The sequence below is a fragment of the Nematostella vectensis genome, chromosome 4 (assembly GCF_932526225.1).
Source record: "Nematostella vectensis chromosome 4, jaNemVect1.1, whole genome shotgun sequence".
Classification (NCBI taxonomy): domain Eukaryota; kingdom Metazoa; phylum Cnidaria; class Anthozoa; order Actiniaria; family Edwardsiidae; genus Nematostella; species Nematostella vectensis.
This window is the reverse complement of record NC_064037.1, coordinates 5,205,113-5,227,429: the sequence shown is the minus strand read 5'-3', so window position 1 is coordinate 5,227,429 and position 22,317 is coordinate 5,205,113. Positions and strand designations below refer to the sequence as shown.

The window sequence follows — 22,317 nt, the reverse complement described above, 5'->3', positions numbered from 1 at the left end:
CTGTTTTCCGCCAGACATCTTCATTTAAGTTCCAAGGGTGCCCGTTATATTGAGGTTATTTACTTTTATTGGATTACTTGTCTTATTTCGCTTATTTAGAGACTTTTGACAGTATTTTAAGCGGTCCTTTCATCAAGTCAAATAACTCCTCGACTTTCAAAAACTGAGTTCTTTGAATTTCAAAAGATTGCAGATTGACCATTCCCATGCCTTTTCTTTGTCTGTCCAAGGTCAACTAATCCCCATATCTTTAAAGAGTAATCTACCTTATGTCCCGCATGAATTGGAACCTAGCAGCAAAGTCCAAAAGCTTATTAAAACCTTAGGATTTACCATAACAAACGCATTTAATGCAGGCATAATAACAATCCAAATATTATAAGAAATATTCTCTGCTGGGGATTATAAAGTGCTATTAAAACGGCCACCCTTCTTTCAATGATAAAAGAAACGAAAAATAATTGTTACAATAATTTTGTATTTTTAATTATAATTGCGTAGGTAAATGTTTTTTTGTCGTCGGTAGCTTTCTTTCATTGGCTGGTTTACTGAGAAAAGTTGCTTAAATAAACGCTCTTCAGAGTCTAGTTCCACGCAGTCTCCTCTCCATCATCATCAGAAGTGCAACAGCTTTAACCAAGAAGACGTCTTTAACAATGGCTATGCCGAATATGTTGGTCATCTCCCTCACGCTCGTTGCTGTGTGCGTCGCGATGCCAAGCGCACAACTCGCAAAAATGAAGCGATCAGGTACGTATATACGAACCACATCGATGAAGATCACGGTTTATATGAAAAAAAAAAAACATGTCAACCACTCTTTTGTTATAGTTTATTTGATATTGGATGCGTAAATTATGAGAAAAAATCTCAAATAACTATCTAGAGGCGAAGTTTTTTTTTTATATTTCATTGATCAGACAAATTATTATCAAAATATTCTCATTAAAAGTAGAATGGCTTGCTTTCATGAAATAGCGTTTGATAGAATCTCAAAGATAACAAAGAGTTAACAAATTATAAGATGTCAGATTATATAAAGTTCCATAAAACAGTTCTGTTCTTAATTCCCAAGGACTCGTATGCTATCTCGGCCACCAAGACAAAGTTTTACCATGCGATGCGCGTTCCGCTACGTGGCCACCAAGACAAACTTAACCATGCGGCGCGCGCTACCGTGGCCACCAAGACAAAGTTTTATCATGCTAGGCGCGCTACCGTGGCCATCAAGAAAAAGTTTTAAGGTAGGGTAATACGAGCAGCAAAATCGTACAACTTTTGTGGCAGCATTTTCAAAACAAGTTCAAAGGCGAGGTTGCGCGTTTTACAACCGGCGCACAAACTTTTGTCGCAGCAAAAGAAAGACTTGCTGTTGATCTGCCATCGTTTTCCTCCTTGACACTTGATGTGTGACTTTCGTTCAACCGATTACAAACCTTATTGCAGCTGCTTGCGTATGCCTGGCGTCTTTTTGCTGCGAGACAAGTTGGGTTGATGTAGTAATACGGGCTACATCTCCGAGTTTTGTTGCAAAAAGTAGAACCATCTTCTACTTTCTGCAGCAAACGTTTTCAACTTGCAACAAAAAATTTGCTGCGACAAAAGTTAGCGCGCCGGTAGTAAAACAAGCAACGTCACTTACAAACTTTTTTCACAGCAATGCTGCCACAAAAGTTGATTTTGCTGCTCGTATTTTTATAGAGCGACGTACCTTTATAGAGCAACGCGCGCTACCTCGTGACCACCAAGACAAAGTTTTATAGAGCGACGCGCGCTTCCGTGGTCACCAAGACAAAGTTTTAATAGGAGTAGGAATTCGCCGTTCTGATGTACACGCAAGCATTTCTTTGCCACGCTGGTTGGCTAGTGAAACTCATGTCAATCAGTCCGTTGTTCGTATCCTCTTTGCTTTAAAATGGTTTACTTCACAATGCTGTCAAGGTGGCCACGGTAGCGCGCGTCGCACAGCAACATCAGGGTGTTCCATATTTTTTTCATGTTCTGTTCTCTGTAGTTTGCTCCTCAGCCGACGTAAGTGGCTGCAATAGCTGGGCCGCGATCGGATACTGCCATAGTGGATCTATTTACCATGACTTTATGATGAGCAATTGCCAAGCTGCTTGCGAAATATGCGAAGGTGGGCACAATCACAAATTCCACACCACAGGTATCCAAACACACCTAGTACCCCACCACAGGTATCCAAACACACCTATACACCACCACAGATATCCAAACACACCTAGCACCACAGGTATCCAAACAGCACTTGTTTGTTCTCTAGAGCACTTCCCCTTTCTTCCTTCAGGTTAAACAATTGCAGTAAAGCCGATCATTTCTATTTCTAATTTCTAATGTTGCGTGCTTCAATATCCACAGCACCACCAACGACGCCGCCACCGCCACCACCGCCACCGTCAAACGTCGCAGGTCAGTTTGAATAAAGTGAACGCCAACCTCTGAGTTATTATTGCCTCACCATCAAACTATAACATGATCTCTAAAAAAAGTTCTAGAACATTCAAGCTTACAGAAACACTATCCCAAGTCTCTGCGTAGGAGGAAAATCAGGTTTTTATAATGAAATGTTTCTACAAGATTAATACAATATGGTTAAAATATGAATCCCCGAGAAGAGAAGTGTTGGGACGCATAGACCTAATGTTCACCGAACCTTAGAAGTTAACTATTAGGTTATTGTACACATTCATAAAAAAAAACAAAAACAGAAGATTGCGGCAGGCGCGGTTATTCGATACCGTAGTTTTGAAGGATACAGCCATGAAAACGTTACCCGTTTACCATACTTTGAATTACGACATACATTCTCTAGTACAATCTTATTTGAAATACAGTCGAAGCTCTGAGCTACCGCTCTCGTACGAGCAGCTCTGTTAACGACCACAATTTTCAGTTCCCAAGGGTTGTCCATTGTGCGGGCTTCGACTGTATAACCTTTCAAGTATTTTATCTTTCTTCTGGGAAATGCATAAAGTATCGCAGACATTGTGCTAAAAATTTCCCCTGCAAAAAAGGTTAGATGGAATCCAAAATATGTTGATGGTGATTATATTGCTTTCAACAGTCGTCTCTTCTGAATGTTTGGGTGCCCATAACAATAAGCGGGCACTCCATCAAAACACCCCGAATCTTTCCTGGAATGCGGACATGGCCACCGAAGCTGCCGCATACGCATTGAAACTCGCCCAGACTCAAAACTTCGTTCACTCCGACACGTCTGACGGAGAGAACTTGTACAATAAGGAAACGACTTCGGGTACAGTCTCGACGTGCCAAGACGCTGTCGATTCGTGGTAAGTACCATTGCCATGTTCGTAAGGGCTCATACTCAAACGCTACCACAACGCTAGATTAAAACAATAACGTAATCTAGCACCAACAATGAAGCTGAAATACGCTAAAGAGCGGTGATTTAAAATTATCTATATTTTTAATATTTTCAGAATTAGATAATTCTTGATGAGTTTAACCAAAAAAAACGTAGAATAAAAAAAAATCGGCTGTAAACGTTAGATTCGCAATAAAAACAAAAAACGAAGGAGTTCGGAACGTTATTTTAGTACCGTTGGTGGCCTAACATAGCCTATTTTTTGTCAAACTCGTGTATTTTATGAAGATTCAAGTTATCGTCACAAAATCCAAAGACAAAAAAAAACATGTAAGTTCATTTACGCGCGTGCGTCTCAACAGTTTTTGAACAAAAATAGCGTGCGCTTATGCGCGTGGAACTGAGGAACGCAAAACAATGCCATGTCAAGTGTGCGCGCATGAGATATAGGATGGCAGGGGCCGGTTGCACAAATCCTGGATAAGTCTTATCCACCGGTTAAATCCTTATAGCGGATAAAAGTTATCCGAGTTGCGTGATTCGGTTGCACAAAGCCCGAATAAAAGTTATCCAGCGGTTAAAGTTATCCGGATGATAGAGGTCGGATAAAATCTTATCCACCGAATAAAAGTGATGAAAAAACAAAACGGCGTCTTGCTTTCAAATTGTTTCGTCAGAATTTAGATTAATTTTAGACGCAGTGAAAGTTGAAACACATGCAAACGATGAATTTTACAGTTGGTAAATTTACAATGAACTACGAACTTAGGTACATGCAGCTCTGGCAGGACTGGAATCAAACTATATTGTCCGTTCTGTCGAGAAATGTGACTCACAAAGACGGGAAAAGCTAAACACTATCCCCTGTGATCATTCCATGGTTTACATCTACTTTGCCTCGATAAACTGTTTGTTTTCTGGCACTTTTAGTGGCTTTTTCAACCGTCGCCATTTTGTTTGAAGGAAAAACAGCGCGCGCTTTACATATTTACCATGGAAACGGGAAGCCATTTAGTGGTAAATGATGGCTATTTAGCGGATGGTTATCCAGCCTTCTATCCACGCGTTGTACAACGCTATTTTATCCGCCGGATGTCCTCAGAATTTCACAGTTGCCCTCGAAGCTTCGCTTCTTGGCCAACTGTTTATTTTTCGCACCATTTCTCATCCTTGGACATTATCCGCCGATATCCCAGCCGCCAGAAGGGGTTTATTTACTTAATAGTCTCTAAAGAGAGAGGAGCAGGTTTTTATACCTGGTTTCCTATAAAAAATGACATACTGATCTAAACCGGATTCGTCGAAACCCGGGACCTTTGGCTTTTAAGAGGAAAAGTGCGACTCAGCTCAACCTCGTTCACAGGGCCCTCTCCCTTCCATGTTATTTGGGTCGGCAGGAAATGGTCCTGGGATCGGCCGGTCACGTGACACCCATGATTTCTGGGTGTAATAAATAAGCATAAATTATCAGATGTTTATCTTCAAAACAAGATGGCTGCAGAGTCCGAAGTCCCGGCCGTTTTCACTCGGTTTAGATAGCTAAGAAATTGCTACGATTTCTCATCTTTGAATTTGAAGTTAAACAAGGACGCGCCTGCCTTGAAAGATTTTGAGGCAAAATATTTTCAGGTTTCGTTATTTTTACGCGCGCCATATCAAACGAGCGCTCGCGGTTTTTGAATTTTATTTTCAATCACATTTTTTTTGGCGTTGTTGTTGTAAACAAATCCCAAGCAATTCTCTAATATTCCCTTGTGTACAAAACACTGTTTTCAACAGTCGATCTGCGTCGCTGCCTTTTCGATACTATTTTGAAGTTTCCGCTGCGAAAATATAAATTAGCCTTTTAGTCGCAGACGAATCGAAACAAAGAACGCAGTGGCCGTTCCCACAGGTGACCCAAGCACTCAGTTTGTATTCTAGTACGTAAGAGAATTTGTATAGTAAGCAAAAATGGAAAATTAAAGGAAATAGACTTCATAGTGGACTCACTTTTATTATTGTCTTTTTATTGGGATCTCTCCTGAGTATTAGGGCCCATTTTACAAGACGTTATGTGCTAAAAGCCAAAAAGAGGGGGTAAAATGGACCCTAATACTCAAGTATCAGATTTTATAATTCACTTTCAGCCAAACCAATGTACTTAATCTGTACAGGGGCTATTAAACTGATCTGTATACGGTGAAGTGAATTACAAGGGTTATTGGTAAGAAAAAGGCGTGTGATGGAATAGCCGATCTTTCGAGCTTTTTTATTTGTAGGTACAGCGAAATTGATAACTACGACTACACACGCTACACTAACCACCCAGGGGGCGCTATTGGACACTTTACACAGGTACGGACGTAGCAAACAAAAATACCTAGGGCGCTAATAGATCACTCGACTATCTGGGTAGCAATTTAGACCTCATGCTAGGGGACGCAAGAGAGCGCGCTCAGGCTTTTAGCGGCAAAATAAGAACAACGCAAGCAACTTATTCAGCGCTTAAGAAAAAGGCCAGAACTTTCTTTTCAGAAAGGGTTAATTTTTTTTTTAGATTTTATTTTTTCGTAGTTCTCTGGTGACGGGCGCAGTCATTTCTGTTATTATTTTGGTTTGAATTTGCCACCAAGAAAGGTCACGTGATCTCTTAGCACAAGTCCCCTAGTGTTATTAGGTTTTTCACGAAAAGGGGAGGGCATATCGGGTTCTCGTGATTGTCACGTAACGTTGTCATGATTTTCACAGCTTGCCATAATTGTCACGTCAAGTGCAATGCTTGTCACGTCAGGGTGTTATTATTGTCACGTCAGATAATTATTGTCACATCAGGATGTCATCAGTCACGTTTAAAAATTGTCTCATCAGGGTGTCATCATTGTCACGTCAGAAAATTATTGTCACATCAGGATGTCATGATTGTCACGTCAGAAAATTATTGTCACATCTGGACGTCATCATTGTCACGTCAGAACATTGTCAAGTCAGATAATTATTGTCACATCAGGATGTCATCAGTCACGTTTAAAAATTGTCTCATCAGGGTGTCATGATTTTCACGTCAGAAAATTATTGTCACATCAAGATGTCATTGTCACGTCAGGAAATTATTGTCACATTAGGGTGTCTTCATTGTCACGTCAGAACATTTTTGTAACATCAGGGTGTCATCATTGTCACGTCAGAAAATTATTGTCACGTGCCATGATTGTCACATCAGGGTGTCATCATTGTCACGTCAGAAAGTTGACATAAGATAAAAAAGCAACCGAATACTGTCTACTCTATTGCGTATGCAGATTGTGTGGAAGTCAACCACTGAAGTGGGTGTTGGCGTGGCCAAGGCCATTGTCGGTGGCTGGACCAAGACTTACATCGTGGCACGTTACCGAACAGCAGGCAACGTAAAGGGCCAGTCTCACTACGATGAAAATGTCAAACCTTTATCATAAATCACACTAATTATTGATGAGTGAATTAGCAAAAGATTAAATCAACTGATGTGGTGTCTGTAGGGTTGTTAGAGCTGATAGTTGCAATTATATTCATAGAATAATAAGTATTTGGGATAAACCAGTAAAACGCGGGTAAAATTACTAGGTGTGGGTGGAACATCAAAGGAATGGTCATTAAACATGGGAAATCAATCAATCAATGTTTATTTTGTAGTTTCTATAGGGGTCTCCAAGGGGTTATTTATCGATTTTTCTCCAATTTTTTTAAGCACCCTTATAAACTTGCTATAAAAATCCCCCTCTGTATCTACTCTTATCGTGAACAATTTTTGAAATCGTTCACGATGGCCCAGGACGGTGAACTGATCCATCAATAATATGAATTAACAACCGATAATAGCACTCCTTTTATTTACAAGGATAAAAATCTAACATATCTACTATTTACACCTCCCTCTTCTAAATTGAGCAGCCTAGATTGTGTGCTTGATGACATGTGCCGCTTCCACAACTGTTGGGCCAGATCTCTTGATTCTGGGATCCATGACAGGAATAGATAACCTGAAACGGATAAGACGTAGTGAAAATAAAGACCCTGGGAGGTTTGGGATGTGCGAAGTATGTCGAAACACCATGAGGACCATTTTAATTTTTTGTTACTTCAACCTCCGTACTGTGTTAGTGCGATCGGTTGTCACTTTGTTTTCGATGTTCAGATAGGGAATTTGGCTAGTATGGTGCGCGAGGTTTATTTTCATGTAAATAGAGCCTTAATTCTTGACCTTTCTTATGGGTAAACGGTTAAGAGAAACAGTTAAAAGAACCCCCCCCCCACACACACACACACACCCTATTCAAAGCTCCAAACAATTAGTAAAACAACTGCTGCCCCAAAAGAAGGCAGAAGTTTCCAGCCTTCAAGGAAAAATTATCTTTAGAGTTGAGTCCTGCCAAATGAAGCGCAAGTGGTCGCAATGCTACTGTTGCAATGGGATTTCGTTTCGCCATCAACTTTGATTAGTGTTGATTTGTGCCGATATTTTGACATGTTCAAAATTTAATCACAGTTTTGCCAACTTGCATTCACTTGCCTCTCATACAGTAAGGCCACCAAACGCAAGTTAATGCAAATTCGCTAGAAAATCGAAATGTTCTAAATTTTCGATGATATAATGAGTTACAAGTACCCTGCTAGCAGAGCTTTCTTCCTGTTTGTTTCAATCAGTTCATTTATCCGTGTCGCGAGTCTGTCCTTTTGCGTTCTCGTTTGTTTGTACAAACGAAGACGCAAAAGAACAGACTTGCGACACGGATAAGTCAACTGATAGAAACAAACAGGAAGAAAGCTCTGCTAGCAGGGTAAGTTAAAAGGGTCTTTCAGACTATAAGGGCTTAGGAGTGAAAGGGGTAAAACGTTTGGGGGCATTTGGTGGTCATGGGGGAGTAAAGTAGGTAAATAGTTTAGGTACTTTTATCTTTTAACTTACTTGACATTGGTCTTGCTATTAACAATGAAAAGTGGGTTATTATTGCTGAGAATTTCATCGTTTACTGAAATACCTGAAAGAACAAAGGACTCAATTTAAATACGAGGTATCAGCGTCATAGACATGCTGTACTACCACTCCCTTTTGATGCAGTTGTGGCATAAGCAATAATGTTGACACAACAGTATAATTCCAATCTCATACATACTATCAAGGTACAATACAACACCAATGTCATACAAACCATCCAGGTACAATACAACTACAATGTCATACATACCATTCAGGTACAATACAACACCAATGTCATACATACCATCCAGGTACAATACAACTACAATGTCATGTGTACCATCCAGGTACAATACAACACCAATGTCATACATACCATCAAGGTACAATACAACACCAACATCATACATACCATCCAGGTACAATACAACACCAATGTCATACATACCATCCAGGTACAATACAACACCAATGTCATACATACCATCCAGGTACAATACAACACCAATGTCATACATACCATCCAGGTACAATACAACTACAATGTCATACATACCATCCAGGTACAATACAACTACAATGTCATATGTACCATCCAGGTACAATACAACTCCAATGTCATACAAACCATCCAGGTACAATACAACTACAATGTCATACATACCATCCAGGTACAATACAACACCAATGTCATACATACCATCCAGGTACAATACAACACCAATGTCATACATACCATCCAGGTACAATACAACACCAATGTCATACATACCATCCAGGTACAATACAACACCAATGTTATACATAACATCCAGGTACAATACAACTACAATGTCATACATACCATCCAGGTACAATACAACTACAATGTCATACATACCACCCAGGTATACAACACCAATGTCATACATACCATCCAGGTACAATACAACACCAATGTCATACATACCATCCAGGTACAATACAACACCAATGTCATACATACCATCCAGGTACAATACAACTCCAATGTCATACAAACCATCCAGGTACAATACAACACCAATGTTATACATACCATCCAGGTACAATACAACACCAATGTCATACATACCATCCAGGTACAATACAACACCAATGTCATGCATACCATCCAGGTACAATACAACTCCAATGTCATACATACCATCCAGGTACAATATAACACCAACATCATACATACCATCCAGGTATTGCTTGAGAATAGCTCTTAGCTGCTGATTCTCCTGTAGTAAAGTGTGCTTTTCTTTATCCAATGCAAGCTTGTCAAGAAGAACCTGTTCACAAGGTTGGCACATTAATATAACAGCATTGATGCATTGAGTAGGTATTGACCATGATATTTCTTTATTGTTTATTTCACATTTACAAAAAAAACATGTGTGATAATAACACAAACCTTATTGTAGCGCTTCCAGAAATTCTCTAAGGATGAGTATTCATGCAAAACCTGAAGAAAAAATAATATTTTTCTTGTAGAGGGGTACTAACAACTATTAACAGGGCTTCTGGAATTACGCGCTTGTGCGGAAGCGCGTAATTTGCCTTCCTCCGCGTAATCCGCGTAATCTCCAAATTTCCGCATAATCCCGCGTAATTTGGCTAAATTTTGAAAGACAAAACATTTAAGTGCACAGCTGATGTGTTCTTTGAGGGTTTTTACGTCTATTTCTCGTAAAAAAAGACAGATATTCTTCGTAAGAGTGCGATATTTCGAACTTAATTTCGAAAACAAATAAAACGGCTAGGCGTTCTTTGCTAAATCGCGAAGACCTAGGACTGATAATAAAATACCTTTTTTAATTGGCTGGTGGCTAGGAGCCAATTAAAACACGCCTAAGATATATTCACGCAAAAAATAAACCTTTTCAAGTTATTTCTTGTTTTCCTTCGGTACAAAATGTAGTTTGGGCGCAACAGTTGATATTCCGTGTAATTTAGCGCGTAATTCAGTAAAGAATCCCGCAAAATTTTGATTTTTAAAGAAAAATGTATTGCAAAATCCCGCGTAATTTAGCGCGTAATGATTGATTTTCCTCGTAATTTAGCAAATAATCCCGCGTAATTTTGAGTTTTTTTCCGCGTAATTCCAGAAGCCCTGTATTAAATACTTCCATCACTGGCACTAACTGTTAGCTTCCTAATAGCTGTTTGGCCTACTTGTGCTGTTCATACCTCCACCAGTGGTCCATAACTTCTGCCAGTGGTTCTAACTTTCAGCTGTTTATATAGCAAAGCGGCCTACTTGTGCCAACCTTACCTTTACTAGTGGTTCTAACTTTGAGCTGTTTAATAGCTAAACAGCCTATTTGTGCCAACCTTACCTTTACTAGTGGTTCTAACTTTGAGCTGTTTAATAGCTAAACAGCCTATTTGTGCCAACCTTACCTCTACTAGTGGTTCTAACTTTGAGCTGTTTAATAGCTAAACAGCCTATTTGTGCCAACCTTACCTTTACTAGTGGTTCTAACTTTGAGCTGTTTAATAGCTAAACAGCCTATTTGTGCCAACCTTACCTCTACTAGTGGTTCTAACTTTGAGCTGTTTAATAGCTAAACAGCCTATTTGTGCCAACCTTACCTTTACTAGTGGTTCTAACTTTGAGCTGTTTAATAGCTAAACCGCCTATTTGTGCCAACCTTACCTCTACTAGTGGTTCTAACTTTGAGCTGTTTAATAGCTAAACAGCCTATTTGTGCCAACCTTACCTTTACTAGTGGTTCTAACTTTGAGCTGTTTAATAGCTAAACAGCCTATTTGTGCCAACCTTACCTCTACTAGTGGTTCTAACTTTGAGCTGTTTAATAGCTAAACAGCCTATTTGTGCCAACCTTACCTCTACTAGTGGTTCTAACTTTGAGCTGTTTAATAGCTAAACCGCCTATTTGTGCCAACCTTACCTCTACTAGTGGTTCTAACTTTGAGCTGTTTAATAGCTAAACAGCCTATTTGTGCCAACCTTACCTCTACTAGTGGTTCTAACTTTGAGCTGTTTAATAGCTAAACAGCCTATTTGTGCCAACCTTACCTCTACTAGTGGTTCTAACTTTGAGCTGTTTAATAGCTAAACAGCCTATTTGTACCAACCATACCTCTGCCAGTGGTTCAGAGGGTGCCTCCTGCATTGCAGCCGCTACATCCTCCTCTTCATCGACACCGAGGGAGGAAGCATAGAATGGCAACACCTTCTCCTGTTCTGTCTCCAGCTTGCGACACATCTCAGACAACTTCAAAATTCTTTCACCCTAAATTTGTGATAGATAAGAAAAAGTTTTAATTCCAACAAGGGGCTATCACATCCACACTCTGGTGTAGTCTTTATCTCGCTTCATAACTTGAACCGACTCTGTACTGTATAGAAGTAAGATACTAATGCAAAACACGGAAGTACTCTAGTAATCTGTGAGTACTCTAGTGCAAGTTTCAACTGACCTTTTCATGTTTTCTCTGTAACTCTTTTATGGCTGCGTTACTCTGTAGTGTGAGTTGAGTCAGCTGAGCTCTCTCTGCTTCTCGCATTTTGTTCATCTCAGCTTTAAGTTCATGGAACTGTGCACCAACCACCTCTCTTTGCTACAAAAAAATATATAAAGTATATATACATTTACATTTGTGTGCAAAATCCATTTAATATTAAAAAAATGTAAAAAAAGCATGTAATCCTAAAATAGAGAACTCACCTCTTTTATCATTCGATTTCTTTCATCACACTCCCTTGCATTGGATGCCATCTTGGCTTTAAGCTGGGAAATGTTGTCCTGAGATGGAAAAAGTACAAATTAATGTTACAAAGTTTGATTCATAGTTCATTACCATCATCTCTATCAACTCCTTTCAAAACCTTTCAGGTACTACATCGTAAAAATGTAATTGCCATAAAACAAATTTGACCGTAACATTGTTTAATTCTTACACTTTATATAACAATTTCGCAGTCTTTAGACTGGATAGCTTCAGTATAAGGATAGCTACATTATAAAGAAAATCTTTTAAAAGGGTACTGTACCTGTATTCTTTGTAGTTTTCTCATCTGTGTCTCTATCTCTTTGGCACTTTTCTCATCTTTGGCTTTTAGGTTCTCAAATGCTAACTTTCTCTCTTCTGTGGTTTCATTATAGTTTTTCAGAGCCTGTTTATAAATTAGAAAAGCTGTCTGTCATTGATTGGGACAAAAAAAAAAAGAGTAATAATTGAGTACACAATACAAAAATGAACAGCCTACAGTATCTTGCAAAAAGAAAACAGACAGTGTTACAGTAACTGATTGGGGGAGGGGGTATGCTCTTAACAAGGTCAGAGTAACTGACCCTTTGCTACAATCCTATCCAAACAGGTGCTGATCATCCACATGGAGTTTCAATTACAGTACCTGTTGAAATTGCCTCCATAAGTCCTCCACTGTCCCTTCCAGTTGAATCCTAAGAGCATGCTTCTCTTCAATATTCTATTACAAAACAGAAATGAAAAAAAAAAGAGATTTGAGTTGCAAGAGTACAATTTTTTTAAGTTTTGAAATTTTTCAATAGTCTAGGATTTCATTGTTAATTCTAATGAAATTTTGTGAATCATAAACGACCTATCATCTGCGAATCTTAAGCAATGGTACTATGCTTAATCATGTGCATAATGCTTTGATGCTATGTTGGAAGATGAAAGAAATGAAATCCCAAAACATAAGAGTGTTAACAGCAGAAGGGAGATTCAGGAAGACAGCTAACCAAATAAGTATTATAAGTATTATGCTTTTTGGGTAGCTATCTTATCTCTGAATTATCCATACTGTAGTACGGTATTTCACCTTATTCTTGATCTCATCACGGAGGCTTTGAAAGTCCTGTTTGGCTTCACTGTCTTGTTCATTCCACTCCTCTTCCATGGCAAACATGATGTCTTGAATGTCATGCATCTCTTTTTTGTGCTGTGAGACAATCCTAGCCCTGGAAAACAGTTACCATTTTTAGTAATGCTACTTCAAATTGAGGACTGGCTTGGATGGCTAAGAGAGTTCTCACTTTTTTTATTTTATCTATTTATGGCATACAATAGAGAGACAACAAACAAACCAACAGACAACACTTTAACTAACCTTTCTGTGTCAAATTCCTCCTTTAGTATTTCTTGTTCTTGGTTAAATTCACTACCAAGTTCATGCAACCGTCTGTATTGAAGATCTGGGATAATACATAAAGGGAAATTACAGATCATGGCTATGGATCAACGTTCCTGACTCCCTGACAAGCTTTCTCATCACTCTAAAGATCTGCCTGAAATTTATCTCCAAAAGCTTTTGCTTTTAGTTAAGAATGTCCTTCAAAATAGCCAGTTGTACTGTACCTTGTACTATGAATAGTTCTTGGGATAAAAAAAAATGTGTAGTTAGCTGTTCAGATATTGCTAGATGTGCTACACACAAAATCCTAAAACCGGTTAGTTTATATTCAGACGAACCTGTTATTAGAATTTAAAAGAATGTTTATTTAGAACAGCAGTACATAGAAAGATTGTAAATAGAATTGATGCAATCTTCTGGATCAGCTAAGGTAATTGAGCAAAGAACTAAAAAATTTTTCAAGTTATACTCTGTTTTTCTGTTGTCAAAAAATATTTTTAGCTAAAGTAACATCAAGGGTATAGTATCCCTGATAAATAATAATATACTTAAAGCTGATTGGCGCATTTGTTGAAATACAAGAAAAATACAGCTGAATGGTTGTATTTTTGATAGCTGCAGTATGAGTTGTATTTTGACTAGCAAAAGTAGAAATATAATTTTCATCTTTTTTTTCCCCACACCATCAGTCTTATTACGATTTCTATCGAGTGTGCTCACCTATGAGTCTATCGACGTTTTGCAGATGACTCCGTAGAGCCATCTGATACTGCTCCTCCGCCTCCTCGATATCCTTTACAAGGGACTTTATAATGGCTTCCTTCCTGTCAATCACTCGCTCAAACGTCTGACTGAGAATTTCAATGTCTTTTTTCAAATCTTGAGCTTTGGCTTTAAAGAGAATGCCACAGCTTAGTATAATTTTAAACAACTAACAACAAGAACAAACAAGAGAAAGAGTAACCTCGATTTCTTCGTACCTTCTCTCATGATGACTCTCCATTGATTTTGCAATTTGTTTAGATTAAACCTCGAACTTTTTTCTTCTTTCGCTAATTTATCCTTCAAAAAATAACGCAGATAGCTTATCAACTCTCGGAATACCAGTCCATATATACAAATCGGAATACAAATCCACTGCACTACAACCAATCTAAGTCACGAAGAAATGTGACCAAAACTTACTTTTAGAAATTGTGTCAACATATCTTCTTTCTTTTTCCGCATTTCTTCCTCCTCTAATCGCTTTTGTTCCATATAAATACGCCTCTCCTCCTCAGTCATCTTTGCTAATTTCTTCTTTCCTGATTTCTTCTTTTTTGGAGCCATATTTACGCTATTATAACCACGAAAACAGAAAAATATAAAGTTGAAGTCTTTGTTACAAAATGGTCGTCTTGTTTCTGTTGCTAATAACAACACCGCAGTATGACCGTGGGCGCGTGAGTCTCTAGTCTTCTGTCTTATCGCACGGTCAAGATGGCAGACTTAGCGGGAAATTTGCAAAAAGCAAAGCCAAAAATGCGAATAGGAATTGTAGGGTTCGGGCATTTAGGTAAGTAACCTAATTTTTTTCCCTTTATTAAGTATGCTTGTAACAATATTATCTGTGATAGGGAAATACTTATATGAGGCGATCAGCACACGGGACGATTTGGAAGTGGCGTTTGTGTGGAATAGGTCCAAGGAAAGCATGGAAGGCAAAATTGAAGAGCAACTAATTCTTACAGATCTAAACTTGTGCGCCGAAAGGTATGTATCTCCCTTTACTTGCTTTACCTGATTGATACCAACGTTCTGGATAGAAAAAAAAATACTCAGTTATTGAACGTGTTATTGATACAGTACTTACTTCTACCTTTTGTGAGGCAGGGAATTTGGGGAACCGTAATCCCCCTCCTATAGCTCTCAACCCAACTTGGACAGAAATCTTGTGAAATCGGGTGACATACAGTAAATGTGTGAAAATCCACGAGAGCCATTGCGGGGTAAATACAGAGAATGTATGAAATTTTTTAAAAAAATTTGCGCTTCAGATTAGGTCCAAAATCTTGTGACATCCACCTAATGTGTGTGTTGACAGCTATGCCGTCCACCCTAACCAAGATTAGTGGTTCAAGGCTTAATGGATCCTTTTTACTGATAAATTAAGACAAGATAGTAAGCTCAATATTTACTTGTTTACTGATGATTTAACAAATACTCTTTGCAGAAAAGCTGATTTGATAGTTGAAGTAGCTCATCCTGCTGTTATCAAGCAGTACGGCTTAGCATTACTGAATGCTGCTGACCTGATGGTAATGGATGGGTGTGGTGGTTTCAAGGGGGGGCATGAGGGGTACCTGGATTTCACCTAAAGTACTGCTAAAAATGAATAAAAACAGTTTAAAAAACTTAAAAATGTATAATATTGTCTTTTATCAAGGAATCGATGTAACACTTTTTTCTTATTTAGCTATCTAAAGCAGTCCACACACTTTTGCACTTCTGCACCCAAAAATTAAATTGGATTGGGGATTGTAAGTGCACCATTCTATTAGACCTGTCTTGGCTAATTCAAAGGAGGGGGGGGGTGCAATATTACTATGTAACAAACCAATGCCAATATATTTGATCCTTTCTAATCCAGATTTATTTGCAGATAGGGTCACCTACTGTGCTTGCTAATTCAGATGTGGAGGAGCGGCTTCGTGCCAAGGCAGAAAAGGGGCCACATGCAGTATATGTCCCTAGTGGCGCCCTATGGGGCGGGGAGAACATAAAAAAGATGGCGGACAGGGGAACATTAAAGGTCTGTGTTGAATCAAGTCTATGGTATTAACCCCTATAGAAATAATATTTTACTCCGGTCTATCCTGTAGTTTAAGTGTCAAATGCTTTGATATAGCTTTTCCCCACAGATAACAGAATGGTAACCTAGTTATGAACACATTGAACCCTCACTGACCTGTACCAGCTGTGAGAAGTTTAAGTTTGTACCCACAAATTCAAAATAAAATAGTGATAAATGATATGCATACAAGTAATGTGATACTCTTGTAAAGCCAAATAATAGCTATGGTTTCTTTTACTTTTCAAACAAGGAAGACAGCAGAATTGACTAAAAATGTCTCACAAGGAAAAAAATTCAGCAAACTCAAGTCATAATTAAATAATCTGATTAATGTCCAGTCTTCACTCTTTGAACAGTTTTCAAATCCATGAACGACATCTTGCTGCTATCGCAGATTGCAAAGCATGTCATTCAACATGTCATTCGACAACACAGCAGAAGCCATGACGAGCAGAAGCAATCTCAAAGGGCTCTCCTTATCCCTGCTTCTTTTGCTGTTAATCTTTATTATTCTGTCTCCAAAAGTTAAATATGATATGCTAAGCGTCCTGTCTTCGGTTTTGATTGCATTTGGTGGTGAAAGAACAACTTCTCCTGGTCGAAATGAGAAAGGAGCTAACCGGCGATACTTAACAACGCAGCAGCTGCCGCCATTTTTAAAGGCTAGAACTGCTTTGTACCTCTCGGGGTTGTCAATCTATGCTGGCTACCTGGTGTTACTATCTGGGGATGTTAGCCTAAACCCTGGCCCTACGAACTGTGCTGTGTGCTTGAAGGGAATCAGAGCGAGGCAACCTCGACTTCCATGTCATTTGTGTGAGCGAATTTTTCATCTGAAATGTCTTGGCGCGGAATTTGAACTCTCACGGTGCTGTCAGTTTTGCGCTGTTCGGTCAACAACTGAGGGAGACTCCGAAGATGACTCTGACGTTCCTAGCAATTCTTCTAAGTTTCGCGAGTTTGCTAAACTCCGGGGCCTCAAATTGATTCATCAGAACATTCAGAGTCTTGGTAGCAAGATCAATCACCTTCGTCTTTTAGTTCGCGAGCTCAAGTCTGAAATCCATCTATTGACGCTGTCTGAAACTTGGATAAAGGAGGGCGCTAGTGATGGGGAGTTCGAAATACCGGGCTACAGGCTCTTCAGGAAGGACAGAAAAGGAAATCATGGAGGGGTCGCAGTTTATGCTCGTGAGGACATGTCTGTGACTAGAAGGGATTATTTAGAGGTAACCTCAGCAGAAGTACTGTGGCTTGAAAGTACACTTCCAAAGTCGCGCAGTTTTCTAGTTGGCACAGTGTACCGACCTGACTGGACCTCTAATTATTACGATGGCGATTTTATGGTTAAACTAAACTACATGTTGGACTCTGTCTCAGCACAAGGTCAAGAAGTGATTCTCTGCGGCGATTTTAATTGCTGTCTTTTGTCATCAAAGCGAAACGACCCCGATTGTAGACAGCTAAAATCAATTTTTAGCTGTTTAGACTTCAAGCAGCTTATCACCAAACCTACACGAATCATTAAAGACTCAAAATCTTTGGTTGACCTCATTGCTGTAAACTGTCCCATGAATATCAGGGATTCTGGCGTCATTTCATCCCATCTCAGTGATCACGAACTTGTCTATTGTGTTAGAAAACTTTACTGGAAATGGGCACCAGCACAAACCAAAACATTCCGAAATTATGCTAATTACGACAGTAGGAAGTTTTGTGAAGATCTAAAGGGTTTTGATTGGAACTCTGTCTTAACTCCCAATGGACAAGCGGTAACAGGAGTTGACGATCTATGGAATGGTTTCAAAAGCGCGTTTATGTGCATTGCTGATTCCCACGCCCCGGTCATTCAAAAGCGTGTACGCAGTGTAGACAATTGCCCTTGGTTGAACAAAGAGATTTAATCCATCATGCTCCAGCGGGATTACTTTCACTCCAAGGCAAAGAAGTCTAACCTGACTGTGGACTGGGCTAGCTACCGCTGTTATCGGAATAGGGCCACAAATTCCATCAAAAAGGCGAAGGCTACTTATTACAGAAAACTGATCGAGAGAAATGGGAACGACCATAAGACCTTCTGGAAGACCCTAAAGAAAATTCTTCCTGGGGAAAAGAAGACTGTCTCCCCAAATATTCGTGTCCAAGGAACTTTATCTTAAGACAAGAAGCTGATCGCGGACTCCTTTAACAGTTTCTTCACGAGCACCGCCGTACGCCTTTGTGAATCACTTCGGTCTTCCTGTGGTGCTGCCGCCGGCTTAGTTCTGCTAAGTCCCACTACTCCCTTCAAGTTCCAAGATGTCTCCGAGTAGCTCGTGTGCGCACAGTTGCGCCCCCTAAAAGCGGGCAAAGCAGTTGGCCTCGATAATATTCCTGCGCGTCTCTTGATTGATTCGGCACCAATAGTTACAAAACCGCTGACCTCAATTCTCACCCACCCACCCACCCAAATGAATCAATTTCAGTTCAAACAGTCCTAGAATAGCAGTGTAATCATTTTTTAAATTAATTTTTAAAAATTATTTTCGTAAAAAATAATATTTTTTGTATGAAATGTAAGACTATTGTTAAACCACACATGGTGAAAAAATTTTAAACTACTACTTGATTCATACTGCCTAGGGCCTTAAAATTACAATGAGGAAACACCCATCATGCTTCAAGCTTGTTGATCCCTTAGAGTCTAAAGCCAAGGAAAAGTACCAGCAAAATCCAGACATGCCTACTATATTATATGATGGTAAGTTATCCAGACAAGCCTACTTAGGATATAATGGTAAGTTATCCAGACAAGGTAAGATATATCATATTATGACGATTTATCCAGACATGTATTATGATTGGTCAGTTATTTAGACGAGCCAAGTATTTTATGATGGCTAGCTATCCAAGCAATTCATTGCCAGATCTTATGTATGTAGCACTCTGTTCTCAATGTAAAGGCTCTCCAGCCAACACTAGTGGTCACACACGCTCGCCTGTGGCAACCCTTCTGATATTATGCAACTTTTTAGCATCTATTCGTGCTATAAAACACCCATAAACACTAAAAAAGTTGAACAAATACACAAGTAAACGTTTGCAAAATCAGTGTTTTAAAGCGTGGCTGAGCTCACCAAGATGTACAAATGTTAGTGATCACTTGCTGGCTTGTCAAAATGTGAAAATAATATCTAGTTTGCCTCCACAATCTATGTTAATTAATTTTAAATTAAAATAAGAATTTTGAAGGGTTGTGAAACATTTTTCTCATCCTAACAAAGACGGGAAGCGTGACTCTCTCGCAAATCCTCACACATTTTAAAAATCTTATCATTATTCTGCCACTGCACCATCGATCAAGGGTTGTAAACATCCCGATAATAGCCCCTTTTTTCAACCAGAACGATTTTTCGAAGCCTGTAAGCACAACGAATTCAAGGAATTTCAAAAACTCGATTGGAAATATTTTAACACTACTTATCCTTGGGATTTTGGAATCTTCCATGTGAGAGCTGTCCAGGCGCTTTCCTGATTGGATGAAATTTCAATGGTGAGACAAACGGCCAGACCAGTTATCTAGTTGTTGATGGGGGGATGTACTATGGGCTCACAGAATAAGCTGGAAATAAGGCTATTCTCATTGTGGTCGACAGGGATACCCTGACGTTATCTGATAATACCAGATACTTTTAAAAATCATTGTCTCTGCATTACCATAGGTCCAGTGAGAGGTCTATGTCCGTTGGCTCCAAACAATGTGAACACAATGGCAGCTGCCGCTACAGCAGCTCATAATTTGGGTTTTGATGTCGTCCAGGGCTGTTTGGTGGCAGATACCAGGTAGGCTCATAACTTGGGTTTTGATGTGGTCCAGGGTTGGTTGGAGGCAGATACCAGGTACAGTAGGCTCATAATTTGGGGTTTGATGTGGTCAAGGGTTGTTTGGAGGCAGATACCGGGTACAGTAGGCTCATAATTTGGGTTTTGATGTTGTCCAGGACTGTTTGATAGCAGATACCAGGTAGGCTCATAACTTGGGTTTTGATGTGGTCCAGGGTTGTTTGGAGGCAGATACCAGGTACAGTAGGCTCATAATTTGGGTTTTGATGTTGTCCAGGACTGTTTGGTGGCAGATACCAGGTAGGCTCATAACTTGGGTTTTGATGTGGTCCAGGGTTGTTTGGAGGCAGATACCAGGTACAGTAGGCTTATAATTTGGGTTTTAAAGTGGTTCAGGGCTGTTTGGTGGCAGATATTTGGTAAGCTTGTAATTTGGATTTTGATGTGGTCCAGGGCTGCTTGTCTTACCTGCTGGCTATAGTATGATGATATAGTATGATATAGGATGAGCTAACTGGGCGATTTGGGGGGTGGCCCAGGTAAGATTTATGAACAATATTTATTTTGCCATGGATCATAATAATCATGTCTACATTATTCCACAGCCTTAATGCGCACATAGTGGAGGTTGACGTTACTGGACTAAATGGATTTACAGTAAAGACAGTCCGAACCAACCCCTCTGCTCCTGGTGCAGTGACTGGCAATGCAACCTTTGCATCATTTCTGAGCAGCATTCTTAGTATGTATTATGAAATAACACAATTGTTTTTTTGTTTTTTTTTGCTTTTTTTTATCATTTTGGATGCTTTGCACTAATCTGAAAAGAATCCTACAAAAACTCTTGGGAACTTCTCCACATGCCAACCTTAGTCACAGACCTTATAAATATTGTATGCAAGCATAGTTAGTAATAAAAGGTTTGTTCTAAGAACGCTAATGACATAAAATTTACTTGCAGGAGCTCATGATAAAGGCCCAGGGGTTCACTTGTGTTGAAGGTACATTACAGTAATTACTTGGATTCACTACTTGGTGATAACTGATTACTTGAACCACTGGCTGAAGGTACAGCAATTACTTGGACACCACTGATCACTTGGATTCAATGAGTGAAGTGCGAGTTGTGCTAACAGACATACGGTTCTTGTTGGTGATATCTGATTACTTGGATCCACTTCTGCTGTGTACACCAAGTACTTGGATTCATTTGTGCTTAGCTACATAGATATCCTGGTGCTCGATGGTAACTTGGATAGTATGGCGTTACAATGAACACTAATCAGTTGTGATTGAGAACTCTTCTGAATCCACACGTGACTGACAGGAAGACCGAAACGAACTCAAACAAGCGTAATCTACACCTCATTTCTGTTTAAGATAGCATCATGTAGAAGGCTGTTGCAACCGTGAAGGGTTTCCTTAAGGTCTTGGTAAAGGTAAATTTGACACCACTGTTTGTTTTTGTGGTTTTTGCAAAACCTGTATCAATGGTTCTTAAACTTTATTTTTGCAAAAAATTTTTTCCATAAATCGCATTCTAAGACGGCTGAAATGGGTCTTTGCTGTTTCCTGTGACCTATTGACCGTGAATTCACGCCAAATCTTTGACTTTTCTAGCGTATTATTTTGAAGCGAGAACTCGAGCTTGTCGGGCGTAACCTCGCGACGGGTTTTAAGATATCGCCTTCACATTTTCGGGATCTGATAGATAATTATGCCATGTCATAAAGTGTTTGAAGAATTTTCGATTTCCGACTAAAGATCGCTTTTATAGTGTCCAAATTTCGCCAGAAATGAGAGTTCCAACTTTGATTTTGTTGACAGTGTCAAATAACAAAAAGTCCTCACACACTTTGGTAGATCATCTATCTGTCATTGAGATGCAATTACGTGCAAGTGCATGCGCAATAACGCGAAGGTGCATTACGCTCTAGATTAAACCCCGTACTTTTGAGTTTGAGGCCTCAAAACTTAAACACAGAATTAGCTATTGCAAAAATTAAACGTGCCGGAGATAATTCAATTTTTTATCTTTTATTTGATATATATTTTGTATATGTAGTGAAAATTGCGCCGCGACAATATTTTTTTTTCCCGCTGACACGCCGTTTACCTTTATCGAGACCTTAAACCTATTCATTGCAAAAAAGATCAACTAACAATAGATAGTGCTCAATTGATCTTTTTTTTAACCACAAAAAAGAGATATTGAATAAACCCAGGAGAGTGCGAGGCTTTCCCAATCG

The 22,317-nt window shown here is 39.3% G+C and overlaps 3 protein-coding genes across 5 annotated transcripts; 2 read left to right on the top strand and 1 right to left on the bottom strand.

The window, feature by feature from the left end:
- Nucleotides 1–528: 528 nt before the first annotated feature.
- LOC116618571 (protein PRY2) lies at nt 529–6,982 on the top strand. Its single transcript, XM_032382449.2, has 6 exons — nt 529–750; nt 2,015–2,137; nt 2,380–2,430; nt 3,086–3,314; nt 5,611–5,686; nt 6,631–6,982. Exons 1-6 carry the CDS (start codon nt 657–659, stop codon nt 6,781–6,783), a joined length of 726 nt encoding a protein of 241 aa, XP_032238340.2. The 5' UTR covers nt 529–656; the 3' UTR covers nt 6,784–6,982.
- A 198-nt stretch (nt 6,983–7,180) lies between these two features.
- On the bottom strand, nt 7,181–14,839 carry LOC116618569 (dynein regulatory complex subunit 2). Its single transcript, XM_048727038.1, has 14 exons — nt 14,599–14,839; nt 14,394–14,475; nt 14,134–14,304; nt 13,390–13,474; nt 13,102–13,240; nt 12,673–12,747; nt 12,310–12,432; nt 11,984–12,061; nt 11,736–11,876; nt 11,396–11,548; nt 9,703–9,753; nt 9,487–9,580; nt 8,274–8,346; nt 7,181–7,347 (listed from the first exon to the last, which is right to left on the bottom strand). Exons 1-14 carry the CDS (start codon nt 14,740–14,742, stop codon nt 7,260–7,262), a joined length of 1,497 nt encoding a protein of 498 aa, XP_048582995.1. The 5' UTR covers nt 14,743–14,839; the 3' UTR covers nt 7,181–7,259.
- On the top strand, nt 14,811–22,317 carry LOC5512908 (aspartate dehydrogenase domain-containing protein). 3 transcript variants are annotated; one of them, XM_048727037.1, is made up of 8 exons: nt 14,811–14,968; nt 15,030–15,165; nt 15,626–15,710; nt 16,055–16,204; nt 18,869–18,986; nt 19,948–20,068; nt 20,674–20,810; nt 21,030–22,317. In XM_048727037.1, the coding sequence occupies exons 1-8, from the start codon at nt 14,893–14,895 to the stop codon at nt 21,065–21,067; spliced, it is 861 nt and encodes a 286-aa protein (XP_048582994.1). In that variant the 5' UTR covers nt 14,811–14,892; the 3' UTR covers nt 21,068–22,317. The 3 variants fall into 3 exon arrangements, with proteins under 3 accessions (XP_048582994.1, XP_048582993.1, XP_048582992.1); XM_048727036.1 differs by lacking the exons at nt 14,811–14,968; nt 15,030–15,165; nt 15,626–15,710; ... (1 more) ...; nt 20,674–20,810; nt 21,030–22,317 and having other exon boundaries at nt 16,088–16,204; nt 16,501–18,952; XM_048727035.1 differs by lacking the exons at nt 14,811–14,968; nt 15,030–15,165; nt 15,626–15,710; ... (1 more) ...; nt 20,674–20,810; nt 21,030–22,317 and having other exon boundaries at nt 16,110–16,204; nt 16,497–18,952.